Consider the following 13,588-nt stretch of genomic DNA (forward strand, 5'->3'; position numbering starts at 1 on the left):
TTCTTTGATGAAATGACCATATGATATGCAATGACTTGCTTGAATATCCACCTTTATCGCCCGTTTTTGTGTATATTTTGGGTATGCTGCTGTCTAGCTTTGTGCTGACAGTGGTGTTAAATGTGTGTCAAATCTAGCTAACTTGTTACCAAACAAGATACAATATTGTAGCATTAAAAGCGAGTTATACTATATACTATATCTTTGTCCAATTCACAGTTAAACATGTTACTATTGTTAGGATACACCGTAGGTGAGATGTCTTTGTAATCATGTTTAAACCAAATAAAAACGCTCCTTGTGCCTCTTGTCTATTGGTGGCATCCGTATGTTTGTGGGCTGAACGAATCTGATCACACGACCAATGGCACGAGGGTGAGAGTAGGATTTTGATTGGCTATCAAAATATCTGTATATCTCACCTCTAGCGCTGATTGGACATGAAGCCAGAGGCATGTCCCGCTGGCTGTGTTGACTGTCGCTTGATGTTTTCAAGATTGTGCTATTTAACAGTGCCGACAGCTTCATAAGGACGCTTTATCCCTTCTAAAACTACCACGGGTGTTTGTAAAGACCACCCCTCATCGTACGGAGTGGTTTGGAGGTATAACTATATATAGCTACAGGACGTTTTCCCGATTAATTAACTGGAAGAAGCTTGCTAACGTTATCTATTTTACTAACAATTCAACATTTACTTGGCAGGCTTCATTTTGCTATCAGAATGCAAATCAAGGAATGTATAGTGTCTGCACCAGGGAAAGCTATCCTCCACGGAGAACACGCTGTCGTGCATGGCAAGGTAAGTATTTTTTTTATATTTCACCTTTATTTAACCAGGTAAGCTAGTTGAGAGCAAGTTCTCATTTTCAACTGCGACCTGGCCAAGATGAAGCAAAGCAGTGCGACGCAAACAACACAGAGTTACACATGGAATAAACAAGCGTGCAGTCAGTAACACGATATATAAAAATAAAGTCTATATACAGTGTGTGCAAAAGGCATGAGGATTTCCTATTTCACAACAAAGCATCCTTCACTCATGCTGCCAAACATACCCTTGTAAAACTGACCATCCTACCGATCCTTGACTTCGGTGATGTCATTTACAAAATAGCCTCCAACACTCTCTACTCAGCAAATTGGATGTAGTCTATCACAGTGCCATCCAGTATGTCACCACCGCCCCATATACTACCCACCACTGCGACCTGTATGCTCTCGTTGGTTGGCCCTCATTACATATTCGTCGCCAAACACAATGGCTCCAGGTCATCTATAAGTCTATGCTAGGTAAAGTCCCGCCTTATCTCAACTCACTGGTCACCATAGTAGCACCCACCCGCAGCACACGCTCCAGCAGGTATATTTCACTGGTCACCCACAAAGCCAATTCATCCTTTGGCTGCCTTTCCTTCCAGTTCTCTGCTGCCAATGACTGGAACGAACTTCAAAAATCACTGAAACTGGAGACTCCTATCTCCCTCACTAGCTTGAAGCACCAGCTGTCAGAGCAGCTCACAGATCACTGCACCTGTACATAACCAATCTGTAAATAGCCCATCCAACTATCATCACCATATTGTTATTTATTTTGCTCCTTTGCACCCCAGTATTGCTACTTGCACACTCATCTTTTGCACCTCTATCACCCCAGTGTTTAATTTTCCATACTGTAATAATTTTGCCACTATGGCCTATTTATTGCCTCACCCCCCTTATCCTACCTCATTTGCACACACTGTATATATACTTTCTCTATTGTATTATTGACTGTATGTTTGTTTATTCCATGTGTAACTCTGTGTTATTGTTTGTCGCACTGCTTTGCTTTATCTTGGCCAGGTCAGTTGTAAATGAGAACTTGTTCTCAACTAGCTTACCTGGTTAAATCAAGGTGAAAATAAAAAAAGACATGTACTGAACAATATTATAAATGCAACAATTAATGATTTTACTAATTTACAGTTCATAAGGAAATCAGTCAATTGAAATAAATTGAATTAGGCCCCAATCAATGGATTTCACATGACTGGGCAGGGGCGTAGCCATGGGTGGCCCGGGGAGGGCATAGGCCTACCCGCTGGGGAGCCAGGCCCACCCACTCACAATGAGTTTTTCCCCACAAAAGGGCTTTATTACAGACAGAGATACTCCTCAGTTTCATCAGCTGTCTGGGTGGCTGGTCTCAGACGATCCCACCGGTGAAGAAACTGGATGTGGAGGTCCTGGACTGGCGTGGTTCCATGTGGTCTTCGGTTATGAGGCCGGCTGGACTGCCAAATTCTCTAAAATGACATTGGGAGGTGGCTTATAGTAGAAATTAACATAACATTATATGGCATCATCTCTGGTGGACATTGCTGCAGTCAGCATGCCAATTGCACACTTCCTCTCAACTTGAGACGTATATGGCATTGTTGTGTGACACAACTGCACATTTTATTTTCCCTTTATTGTCCCCAGCACAAAGTGCACCTGTGTAATGATCATGCTGTTTAATCAGCCTCTTGATATACCACACCTGTGGATGGATTATCTTGGCAAAGGAGACATGTTAACTAACTGGGATTTAAACAAATTTGTGCACAACATTTGAGAGAAATAAGCTTTTTTTTTTGTGTGTATGGAAAAATTCTGGGATCATTTATTTAAGCTCATGAACTATGGGACCAACACTTTACATTTTACGTTTTATACTTTTGTTAAGTATATTTTGAGCCTGATTTACTTTATTGTATGAATATCTTACTGAAGATAGTTGTCCATGCCAGTCCATCATCTTTATGTATTCATGAGATTTGTTCGTCATATGACCCCCAGGACAAGCAGTGTTATTGTTTTCAGTTCAATTAAATTGATTTGACATTAACCACAACAATAATTCAGAGGTATTTTTGCTCCCACCCGTGCTAGGTGGCTCTGGCTGTAAGTTTGAACCTGCGCACATACCTACGGTTGCAGGCCACATCCACTAGTAAAGTCTGCATCAATCTCCCCAACATCAACACTTTCCTCAGCTGGGATGTGGCCGTGTTGAAGCAGCTCCTCCCTGACTCTGGAGGTGAGAGATGTTGTAGGGCTGACAGATTGGTAACTGGAGTGGAATTTGAACCCTGATCCCTATCAGTCCAACACCTTAGTCATTACACAAAGAGGCTCTTGACCAGGTAGGTGTTGTACAAAGGTTGCTACACTTGTCCCTTCTCTTCACGTTCCTGGCATCCATGCTGCGGTACATAATGGCCTCCCAGTAGCTGTATTCCACTTCTGATAGTGCTGAGCTATTAGTGCTTTTTGTGGTAGTTTCGGTTAAATTATTTTTATGAAAAGAATATTCATGGATTTGGGTTTTGATTATTTGGGTAAGGTTAAATGCTGTAACCACACAGAATAAAACAATGAATAAAAGTCCCATGATGGTAGTGACTACCCATTACTGCTTATCACTTATTAACCATTTATGCACATTACTTTCATAAAATATTTCAGTTATTTTGAGTATTACATTTGTTTTATTTAAAAACTTTATTTAATTCCAAGTAATCTCATCTCTATAGAGCTGCTGCCTATGATTTCTGACAAAATCACTGTTTAGTAGTTCTTCAAAGTAAATAAAGCATACTTTTATGACTGCTGAATACCAACTATCAATCACTTAGATCATGTTTTTTCAGGTAGTGATACCTCTCGAAGCAACAGCTGCTCTCTCTATTGCATCACGATCGTGCATTCTTCTGCTTCTGTAGCAGGCGTAAAAGAAGAACAGGCCAAACACCTACTGTGCTGGAATGTGCGATCAATTATAGTCTGCCGAATTCTGTGCTACTAAGAAAAAATACATCTATCCATACTGATTTCTATCACCCTCCCCAATCAAGCACCCCTACCCTATTACACTTGATATCATGCTGAAACAATCCACCCTCAGGATTATTCAGCATGTTCGACAGTAACATCTGCTTTCCATTTCTTGCATTGAAAAAAGGAATCCTATCTGTACTGAGCAGCACTGATAAGCTTTCACATCTTTGACCTTCTTTCCTACTGATCAATCCTTTGGTCTCAATCACTCTGCCTCTCTTCACATTTTCTATAATATCATCTATGGACATAGATGATGGAACCCCAGTGATGACTCCCCTCAATCTAGCATAAGCACATGGCTTTTAATCTTCTTCCCATTAAGCTTTTCCATTAGCAGAATATTCCCTTGCTGAGCCTGGCTACCACAAAGTATTAGCAGTCTTCCATTTCCAATGAACCGGGCTAGTTTGAATTCGCCTATCTCTTTCTCTACGGCATTGGTTAATCGGATAGTGTAAACGAGGCCCTGTGGTCTCAAACACCATCAGAACTTTCCACTCCGACACATTATTAGTCTTGCTTCCTACCTTGACCTTCTTAATGCCTTCTTTACTTGATGCTCCACTACTTTCTGTTTCATGATATCTCTTCTTCCTATGTCTTTCCACTACAGACCATTCAGATCCTTGACCCTAATCCTCCTGATCCATATCATCAGAACTGTCACCCATATTGATCACATTCCAGCACAGCCATTTTCTCGACTTGGTCCGCACTACTCTCCGCCATGTCCAACCATCCGCCATATGTTCTTGCAAATCGTCCCGACATCCCGCTTCCTCTTCCGTCTCTCCATTATGGTCATTGTAGTTAATTGCCATGTTTTATGCACTAAAATATGTATATTGGCCTGTTTTGAAAAAAAATCAGTTAATCAATCAGCACAAGACGCTAATGTATCACATTTTGGAGATGAGCTGGAATTGAACCCAAAAACTATTGGCAAAGTTGTAAAATAACAGCTGAAAGTATCGTTGTGGTAGTTTGTTTTATTCTCTTATTGTAATGTTATCTTTGTCATTCTGTCTCACAGCTGAGCTGGGGAATGTGAATGAGCTTGATGCAGAGCTTGTCAGGATGCTGCGAAAATTTGTTGGTGTATCAAATGGAACCTTGGATACTCGCAGCATGGCCATCCTAGCCTTCCTCTACATCTACCTTTGTGTCTTTGCCAAGTCAAGGTAAGAGTGTCAACTGATTTATATAGGTCTGTTAACATAGGGTAATGCTAATCTTGGTACCCAAGAACCAAACCTCTAATGCCCAAATGAACACTACAGACCCCATCCTAGTGAGAAAGACTTGGACAGATAGGAGCTGGGTAGATGCTAAGGAGTAGGCCTAATTGTGAGTTGACGCTTGCAGCGCTATGCTAGCATGTCTGAGATAGTGGTGGACGGTCTCTGACAGGACGGACAGCCACTAATGATAGGCTGGCACTGGGCTCACGCTGCAGCCTTAACAAGTATGGATGCGCTTGTCCCAAGGGAAAGCAGCTCCTTAATTAGTTTTGAGCGTCCTCCTGTCCTGTCTGCCCAGAAAGAGCCTGGCTGTCATGGGCATTGACAGTGCCTGTCCTGTCTGCACAGAAAGAGCCCGGCTGCCATGGGCATTGACAGTGCCTGTCCTGTCTGCACAGAAAGAGCCCGGCTGCCATGGGCATTGACAGTGCCTGTCCTGTCTGCACAGAAAGAGCCCGGCTGCCATGGGCATTGACAGTGCCTGTCCTGTCTGCACAGAAAGAGCCCGGCTGCCATGGGCATTGACAGTGCCTGTCCTGTCTGCACAGAAAGAGCCCGGCTGCCATGGGCATTGACAGTGCCTGTCCTGTCTGCACAGAAAGAGCCCGGCTGCCATGGGCATTGACAGTGCCTGTCCTGTCTGCACAGAAAGAGCCCGGCTGCCATGGGCATTGACAGTGCCTGTCTTGTCTGCCCAGAAAGGGCAAGTCTACTGCAGTCACACCCATGCACATATGTACGCCACACTAGTTGTTCACAATAAAAAGGACTGCTGTGTCTAGACCCTTTGGCCAGTTGGATTAAGATCAAAGGAAATGTGCTTTTTTTGGGATGTTTTTGCTGTAGGAGCTGTTGCAAAGTGATGTTTTTGTGTGGGATTGAGTGCCCTAAAACCTATTACAAACACTAGTGTAGCTAGTGTTTAAACACTAAAAATAGTGCTATTTTTAGCTTTTTCATCCACATTTAATAGTTTTTCACTCAGCCATACCCAACTAGGCTGAAGAAATCCTACTACAGTCACATTCCTAGATGTAAGAAAGCCATGCTGATAATGTTTGCAGTAATTGATTGAATGTGGTTAATAGTTCTCGTCCATCTCAGGGAGTTGCCCAGTCTGACGGTGTCTGTGTGGTCAGAGTTGCCAACTGGAGCGGGTCTGGGGTCCAGCGCTGCCTACTCTGTGTGCCTGGCTGCAGCCATGCTTTCTGCCAGTGGGACCATCCCTTCTCCACTGAGTGACCAGGAAAACACAGCCAGGTAATGACCTAACACCAAATACCCTACTGGATCTATTAACATTGAATTATTTAAAGAAATCTCTCAGTAGCTGTTTTTTTTATTGGAACAAACAAATAAAACATTGTAAGCCATATTTGTCTTAATTTATAGTTACTCAAGTTAATTTAGAGTAGCGGCTGCAGCACCACTAGCTGAGTCCTTGGATATGCTATTCCACCCTCCAGACAGTCAGTCAATACAAATATATTCTGCCCACAGTGTGAACTATTTGCTTCCGTTTGGCTGCAGTTTCTCTAGCAACCTACATATTATTTTTCAGTCATCTGTAAAGATTTTGATAGTTTTCAGATCCCCATTTTTCTTAAATCTATTTCCACAACTGGAGGATGCTTGTTCGTTATAAATTCTGGAAGTCAGATCGGACTTTGTTTCTGATGTCCTCACATGTCAGTATGGGCGGGGCTGGACTCATCACAAGCACAGAGTGGGGACAAGAGGGCTATGTTAGATAGGGGTTGAAGGCCCAGTGTAAATCCTCATTGTAATCATCTCTTCTGTATTTCAATGTGTTTCAACAGGTGGGGTGAGGTGGAGATGGAGCTAATTAACAGGTGGGCGTTTCAGGGAGAGAGGATCATCCATGGGAACCCCTCAGGCGTAGACAATGCTGTGGGGACATGGGGTAAGACCCGGATCCTTGTGCATTCAACAGCACAGACCCCACGGTAGCACACAGCTTTGTGGTGTGTGTGGTACAATGAATAGTGTGATACAATCTGGCAGCATGTTCTGTCTGCAGAACGGCACTGAACGGTATTGTTAGCAGTGGGGAAATGTGCTGCATGTAATGCAGTCACCAGCTGCAGTATTCCTTTGTGTGGTGTGAGGGCTGTTTTGCAGCCAGAAAATACTATTTTGCTTAAATTACTCTATGGTATCTGATTGATGGCCTATCACTTTGCTTTGACTCTTGAAGGTGGCATATTGAGATACCGTTCTGGGAAGATAACAGCCTTAAGCAGGTACTGTACACTAAACCAATCCCTTTCCATGTCATTGCAGTGAATATGGTCAATGGGCCTAATTTACATTGCCAGTTTTACAGAGTGTGATAGCATGCCTTATTTTAAAGTAGTTGACTGTGTTGTGGAGGGATTAATGAATGTCATCCAGGTCAGTGTGTTAATGGATTATACTCTTGAACAATTATGGCAGGTGGCATTAAATCCCCAATGCAGTTACAATGGACTACTTTAGAATAAGGACATACAGTGGGGCAAAAAAGTATTTAGTCAGCCACCAATTGTGCAAGTTCTCCCACTTAAAAAGATGAGAGAGGCCTGTAATTTTCATCATAGGTACACTTAAACTATGACAGACAAAATTAGAAGAAAAAAATATATAAAATCACATTGTAGGATCTTTAATGAATTTATTTGCAAATTATGGTGGAAAATAAGTATTTGGTAATCTACAAACAAGCAAGATTTCTGGCTCTTGCAGACCTGTAACATATTATTTAAGAGGCTCCTCTGTCCTCCACTCGTTACCTGTATTAATGGCACCTGTTTGAACTTGTTATCGGTATAAAAGACACCTGTCCACAACCTCAAACAGTCACACTCCAAACTCCACTATGGCCAAGACCAAAGAGCTGTCAATGGACACCAGAAACAAAATTGTAGGCCTGCACCAGGCTGGGAAGACTGAATCTGCAATAGGTAAGCAGCTTGGTTTGAAGAAATCAACTGTGGGAGCAAAATTAGGAAATGGAAGACATACAAGACTACTGATAATCTCCCTCGATCTGGGGCTCCACGCAAGATCTCACCTCGTGGGGTCAAAATGATCACAAGAACGGTGAGCAAAAATCCCAGAACCACACGGGGGGACCTAGTGAATGACCTGCAGAGAGCTGGGACCAAAGTAACAAAGCCTACCATCAGTAACACACTACGCCGCCAGGGACTCAAATCCTGCAGTGCCAGACGTGTCCCCCTGCATAAGCCAGTACATGTCCAGGCCCGTCTGAAGTTTGCTAGAGAGCATTTGGATGATCCAGAAGAAGATTGGGAGAATGTCATATGGTCAGATGAAACCAAAATATAACTTTTTGGTAAAAATTCAACTTGTCGTGTTTGGAGGACAAAGAATGCTGAGTTGCATCCAAAGAACACCATACCTACTGTGAAGCATGGGGGTGGAAACATCAACAGCTTTGGGGCTGTTTTTCTGCAAAGGGACCAGGACGACTGATCCGTGTAAAAGAAAGAAAGAATGAATGGGGCCATGTATCATGAGATTTTGAGTGAAAACCTTCTTCCATCAGCAAGGGCATTGAAGATTGAACGTGGCTGGGTCTTTCAGCATGACAATGATCCCAAACACACCGCCCGGGCGCAATGAAGGAGTGGCTCCGTAAGAAGCATTTCAAGGTCCTGGAGTAGCCTAGCCAGTCTCCAGATCTCAACCTCATAGAAAATCTTTGGAGGGAGTTGAAAGTCCGTGTTACCCAGCAACAGCCCCATAACATCACTGCTCTAGAGGAGATCTGCATGGAGGAATAGACCAAAATACAAGCAACAGTGTGTGAAAACCTTGCGTAGACTTACAGAAAACGTTTGACCTCTGTCATTGCCAACAAAGGGTATATAACAAAGTATTGAGAAACTTTTGTTATTGACCAAATACTTATTTTCCACCATAATTTGCAAATAAATTCATAAAAAATCCTACAATGTGATTTTCTGGATTTTTTTTCTCATTTTGTCTGTCATAGTTGAAGTGTACCTATGATAAATTACAGGCCTCTCTCCTCTTTTTAAGTGGGAGAACTTGCACAATTGGTGGCTGACAATACTTTTTTGCCCCACTATACTTCTGTGACACTGCCCATGCTGTCACAAACAATGAATGGAAAATAGTCTGTGCTCCTTCTCTTTGGATTCTATGGACTCCACTCTGCTATTGCCACTCTGTTACAGGAATTTAATTCCTCTGTTTTAACACGCAATTAAAATTAAACACTGTCAATTCATAAGGATTTGTATGACCCTTATTTTATAAAAATGGACAGAGCCCAGTCTTAAAGTCAAATAGCAGCTTTTATTCACGAGAGTACTGAACACGATACAGTTTACCACAGGTTATAAACTGAAAATGACGTCATTTAGTTCCAGTACCAACCCGTCTCTTCTCCCACCCTGGTACAAAGGCAGTATCTCAAGCCTTCCCACATCGTCTCCTTAGCAATTTAATATAATTTATGAGCCAAGGTCTTCTTGTGTAGATAAGCATTCTAGCCAGTCTGAAGATATAGTTCATTCATTTCTACCAAGGAACAGACAGTCATTGTTCTAATTCTTGATTATATTTACACACATTATATTCAGTACTAGGATTAAGAAAGAAAATTCATACATATACAGTAACATAATAGTATTCTGATTAGTACATATACAGTAACATAATAGTATTCTGATTAGTCAGTCCTGATTGAAATGTATACATAATTAGTCATTATTGATAATTCCCTTAACACACTCATGAGGAGAAACATTGACAATAGCATCACCTGAATAAATACAGATACATAATGTGGTATGATATTGCTAACTTTCCTTTAATGTTTTCCCACTTGTAGGGTCCCAATGTTAAGGATCCTACTCACGAACACCAAGGTCCCTCGCAGCACCAAGGTACTTGTTGCTGGAGTGAAGGACAAAATGAACAAGGTACTAAATGGCTGTGGTCTCGTCTACACTTTGTTCTCCTCCCCAGCCCTGTAATTAGTGTAATCACCAGGGCTTTAATTTGCATTGGAAAGACACTCTGGGGCCTGGCATTGACTGCCTTCATAAAACATGGAGAAGAAGTGCTAAACTAGCACCCCTGTGTGCCGTTGCCTAGGTGACATCCACAGGTGTGAGCACTTCTGTTCTGTTAGATTGTCATAGGTGACGTTACTGGCAGTGTTGTGATTATGGGAAAGAGCTACATTTTTTCGCTCAGCACCGAGTGACTGGCTTTTTGTGCTGCTATGCAATATGTACTGACTGTTTTAATTAATGATATGACCGCTAGATGAGACGTTATTATAGACATTTGTTGCTTTAGTCTGCACTGACTTTTTAAAAGTATATTTAGTGTTGTTAAATTCCTTTACTTTGAATTCCCAATTATTTGTAAAAAGTATTCATTCTATATTTTGTTTGCTGTTTTCTTCCTCCCCCCTCCAGTTTCCCTCTATTATAAACCCTGTACTGGAGTCTGTGGATGCAGTCTCCTGCACCTGTGAGCAGACCTTAACAGAGATGGCCAGCGACACCCCCACACCAGAGCACTACAATGTCCTGGAGGTACAGTATGGAAACACATGTTGCCTATAGACGGTGTGTTCTGGTGGGGCAGACACTACCAGTCTGACACAACGTAGAAATGATTGACTTACTCTTACACATTGTAAAAGCCAGGGGTGCAACTTTCACTAGGGACGGGGGGACATGTCCCCTTAACATTTTAAAATTGCGTTTGTTGTACCCCCCCAGTTTTATCATTGGAATGTGATACAAAATGAGGCAATGGTGTGCTTTAGGACCATGCGGATGCCTGCGAGCGTTCGGGTAGGCTGTTTTGGAGTGTTTATCTTAATTTATAAAAATAATTATACCCCCTCTCACTAAAACCAAAGTTGCACCCCTGGTAAAAACTATAGCTGCATGAAAAGCCAAAATACAAAACAAAATTGTGTTTTCATACAAACCAGATTGAAAATGAAATTATGTAAAAACCCACAGCTGCTATTATGTCTCCCATAGGAGCTTATTGACATCAACCAGCACCACCTGAATGTGATTGGTGTCGGACACACGACCCTGGACACCCTGTGCCAGGTCACCCTGGCCAGAGGTCTACACAGCAAGCTGACTGGTGCCGGAGGAGGGGGCTGTGGCATTACCTTGCTTAGACCAGGTACTGTAGCTGACTGCTAGTAACGCCTCCCTACACTTTCATCTGGCTCACAGTAATCAAGTGGGGGCGTCTGTATGTTATGTGTTCTTACACTGCATTGGCATTGCCACCATCTATGGCCCTGGCCTTAATTTTGGGGCAGAGAGTTGCTGAGAGCCTTGTTGCCTTGTCTATATTTTTATGAATAGTGTGACCTCTTAACGGTGAGCGAGATCTGTGAAATGACATCTGCATGCTGATTGTATGTCGACACATCAGTAGATTTGGCTCATTATATTGATTTGACGGTGAGCCAAGATATGGGTTGTGTGCCAAAATGTCATCCTCTTTTGAGGTAAAAGTTATGTTGTCTCAAACTGATGGCATAGAGAAGGAGAGCTGGTTGAGTTAGCCAGGAGGATCCCGTGTTTCACACTTATCTTCCACAAAAATCCACTGCCACCTTTGCTTATGCCTGCAGCCCATAACACAGACTATATAGCCCCAAATGAAGTTGTTTTGTTGTACTAGCAAAGAAGTGTTGCACATTTTTTGTGGTTTGCAGCTATTTTCCAAAAGGTTTAGTCAAGTGTTTCCCTCAGTACTCTCAGATCAGCTTTGACCTGAGACGTTTTGATTTGAGCGAGAGTAGGGACGAAACATGCAGTGATGTAACCTGCTATCCTGCAGCCTTGTTAAAACCCACCACTGTCTGACGTGCTACGTATTTATCATTTCTTTGTAATGAGCATTGTAATGATTTTTCTCCACATAGAGATGTACTTTAGCTTACTGTTTGTTCTTCAGCTGAATAAATACTGCTACTACTAATACAGTAGCCATTTCAGACACTTTTATCCAAAGCGACTTACTGTACAGTACAGAGGGTGGGAGCAAACATTTTGTTAATATATTTGACCCCAGTGGGAATTGAACCCATGACCCTGGCGTTGCTAGTGCCATGTTCTTCCCAGCTGAGCCACACACACTGAGCCACACAGCACCACAGAAGCGGTTCAGGTTAAATGCCCTCTTCAAGGTCAGTCTGAAATCCAAATCCCACGCAAACATTTCCTTTGCTGCATGGTGGGAGGCTTTCTACTTTTACTTTCAGAAATTGCTCCCCTATTTGACACATTTTCACCCCAAGCATTTTAGCCCTAGCCTATGTTTACACATTATTATCCAGTTATTGGGCACCCTGGTGTTTGCTAGAGAGGGCTTTGTGGGTTCAGCTCTCACAGCGGCTGTCAGACTCCACCTCCTAGTGGGAGTCTCGCATCACAGAACCCTAGGGTGCGGACTCCGAGGGGTGCCATTTCAGTAGCAAACCTAGTCCTTCTCCCAAGCTCTACAGATGTAAATGAATCCTCCGGTGCAGGAACGGAGGGTCAAAAACAAGTTGGGTGTTAGATGTAGTTCACAATGTGTGATGGTTTGTTTTTCTTTGTGATTTCCTCTCGTAGAAACGGAGTGCTCGGTGATCCAGAACACGATCCAGGACTTGAGAGACTGTGGCTATGACTGCTGGGAGACCCGTATCGGTGCAGCAGGTGTGCAGCAGCACTCTCCCCTCGCTGTGAAAGAGCAGGTCCTGGAGGTTTTGGCGCGCTACTGATACTCACTGGCCATGGGTGTGCCCAATGCCCTCCCTACAGGGTAGCGGGGAGCTTAGCTCCATGACTCTGGCCTACCAAGTCTTCTATTGTAAACCTTTCTGGGATATGTGGGACGGTAGCGTCCCACCTCGCCAACATCCAGTGAAAGTGCAGGGCGCCAAATTCAAACCAACAAAAATCTCATAATTAAAATTCCTCAGCATACAAGTATTTTACACCATTTTAAAGATAAAATTATTGTTAATCCAGCCACGGTGTCCGATTTCAAAAAGGCTTTACAGCGAAAGCACCACAAACGATTGTTAGGTCACCACCAAGTCATAGAAAAACAGCCATTTTTCCAGCCAAAGAGAGGAGTCACAAAAAGCACAAATGGAGATAAAATGAATCACTAACCTTTGATCTTCATCAGATGACACTCATAGGACTTCATGTTACACAATACATGCATGTTTTGTTCGCTGAAGTGCATATTTATATTTTAAAAAATCTCATTTTACATTGGCGCGTTACGTTCAGTAGTTCTAAAACATGCAGTGATTGTGCAGAGAGCCACATCAATTTACAGAAATGCTCATCATAAATGTTGATTAAAAATACAAGTGTTATACATGGAATTAGAGAGATACTTCTCCTTAATGCAACCGCTGTGTCAGATTTTTTTTAAAC

General features: G+C 42.6%; 1 protein-coding gene across 1 annotated transcript; it reads left to right on the forward strand.

The window, feature by feature from the left end:
- Nucleotides 1–461: 461 nt before the first annotated feature.
- LOC112249663 (mevalonate kinase-like) lies at nt 462–13,113 on the forward strand. Its single transcript, XM_024419447.2, has 11 exons — nt 462–604; nt 706–802; nt 2,917–3,064; nt 4,901–5,048; nt 6,213–6,368; nt 6,929–7,032; nt 7,327–7,372; nt 9,994–10,084; nt 10,589–10,708; nt 11,168–11,321; nt 12,767–13,113. Exons 2-11 carry the CDS (start codon nt 725–727, stop codon nt 12,916–12,918), a joined length of 1,197 nt encoding a protein of 398 aa, XP_024275215.1. The 5' UTR covers nt 462–604; nt 706–724; the 3' UTR covers nt 12,919–13,113.
- Nucleotides 13,114–13,588: the final 475 nt, after the last annotated feature.

Source organism: Oncorhynchus tshawytscha, linkage group LG04 (assembly GCF_018296145.1).
Source record: "Oncorhynchus tshawytscha isolate Ot180627B linkage group LG04, Otsh_v2.0, whole genome shotgun sequence".
Taxonomy (NCBI): Eukaryota; Metazoa; Chordata; class Actinopteri; order Salmoniformes; family Salmonidae; genus Oncorhynchus; species Oncorhynchus tshawytscha.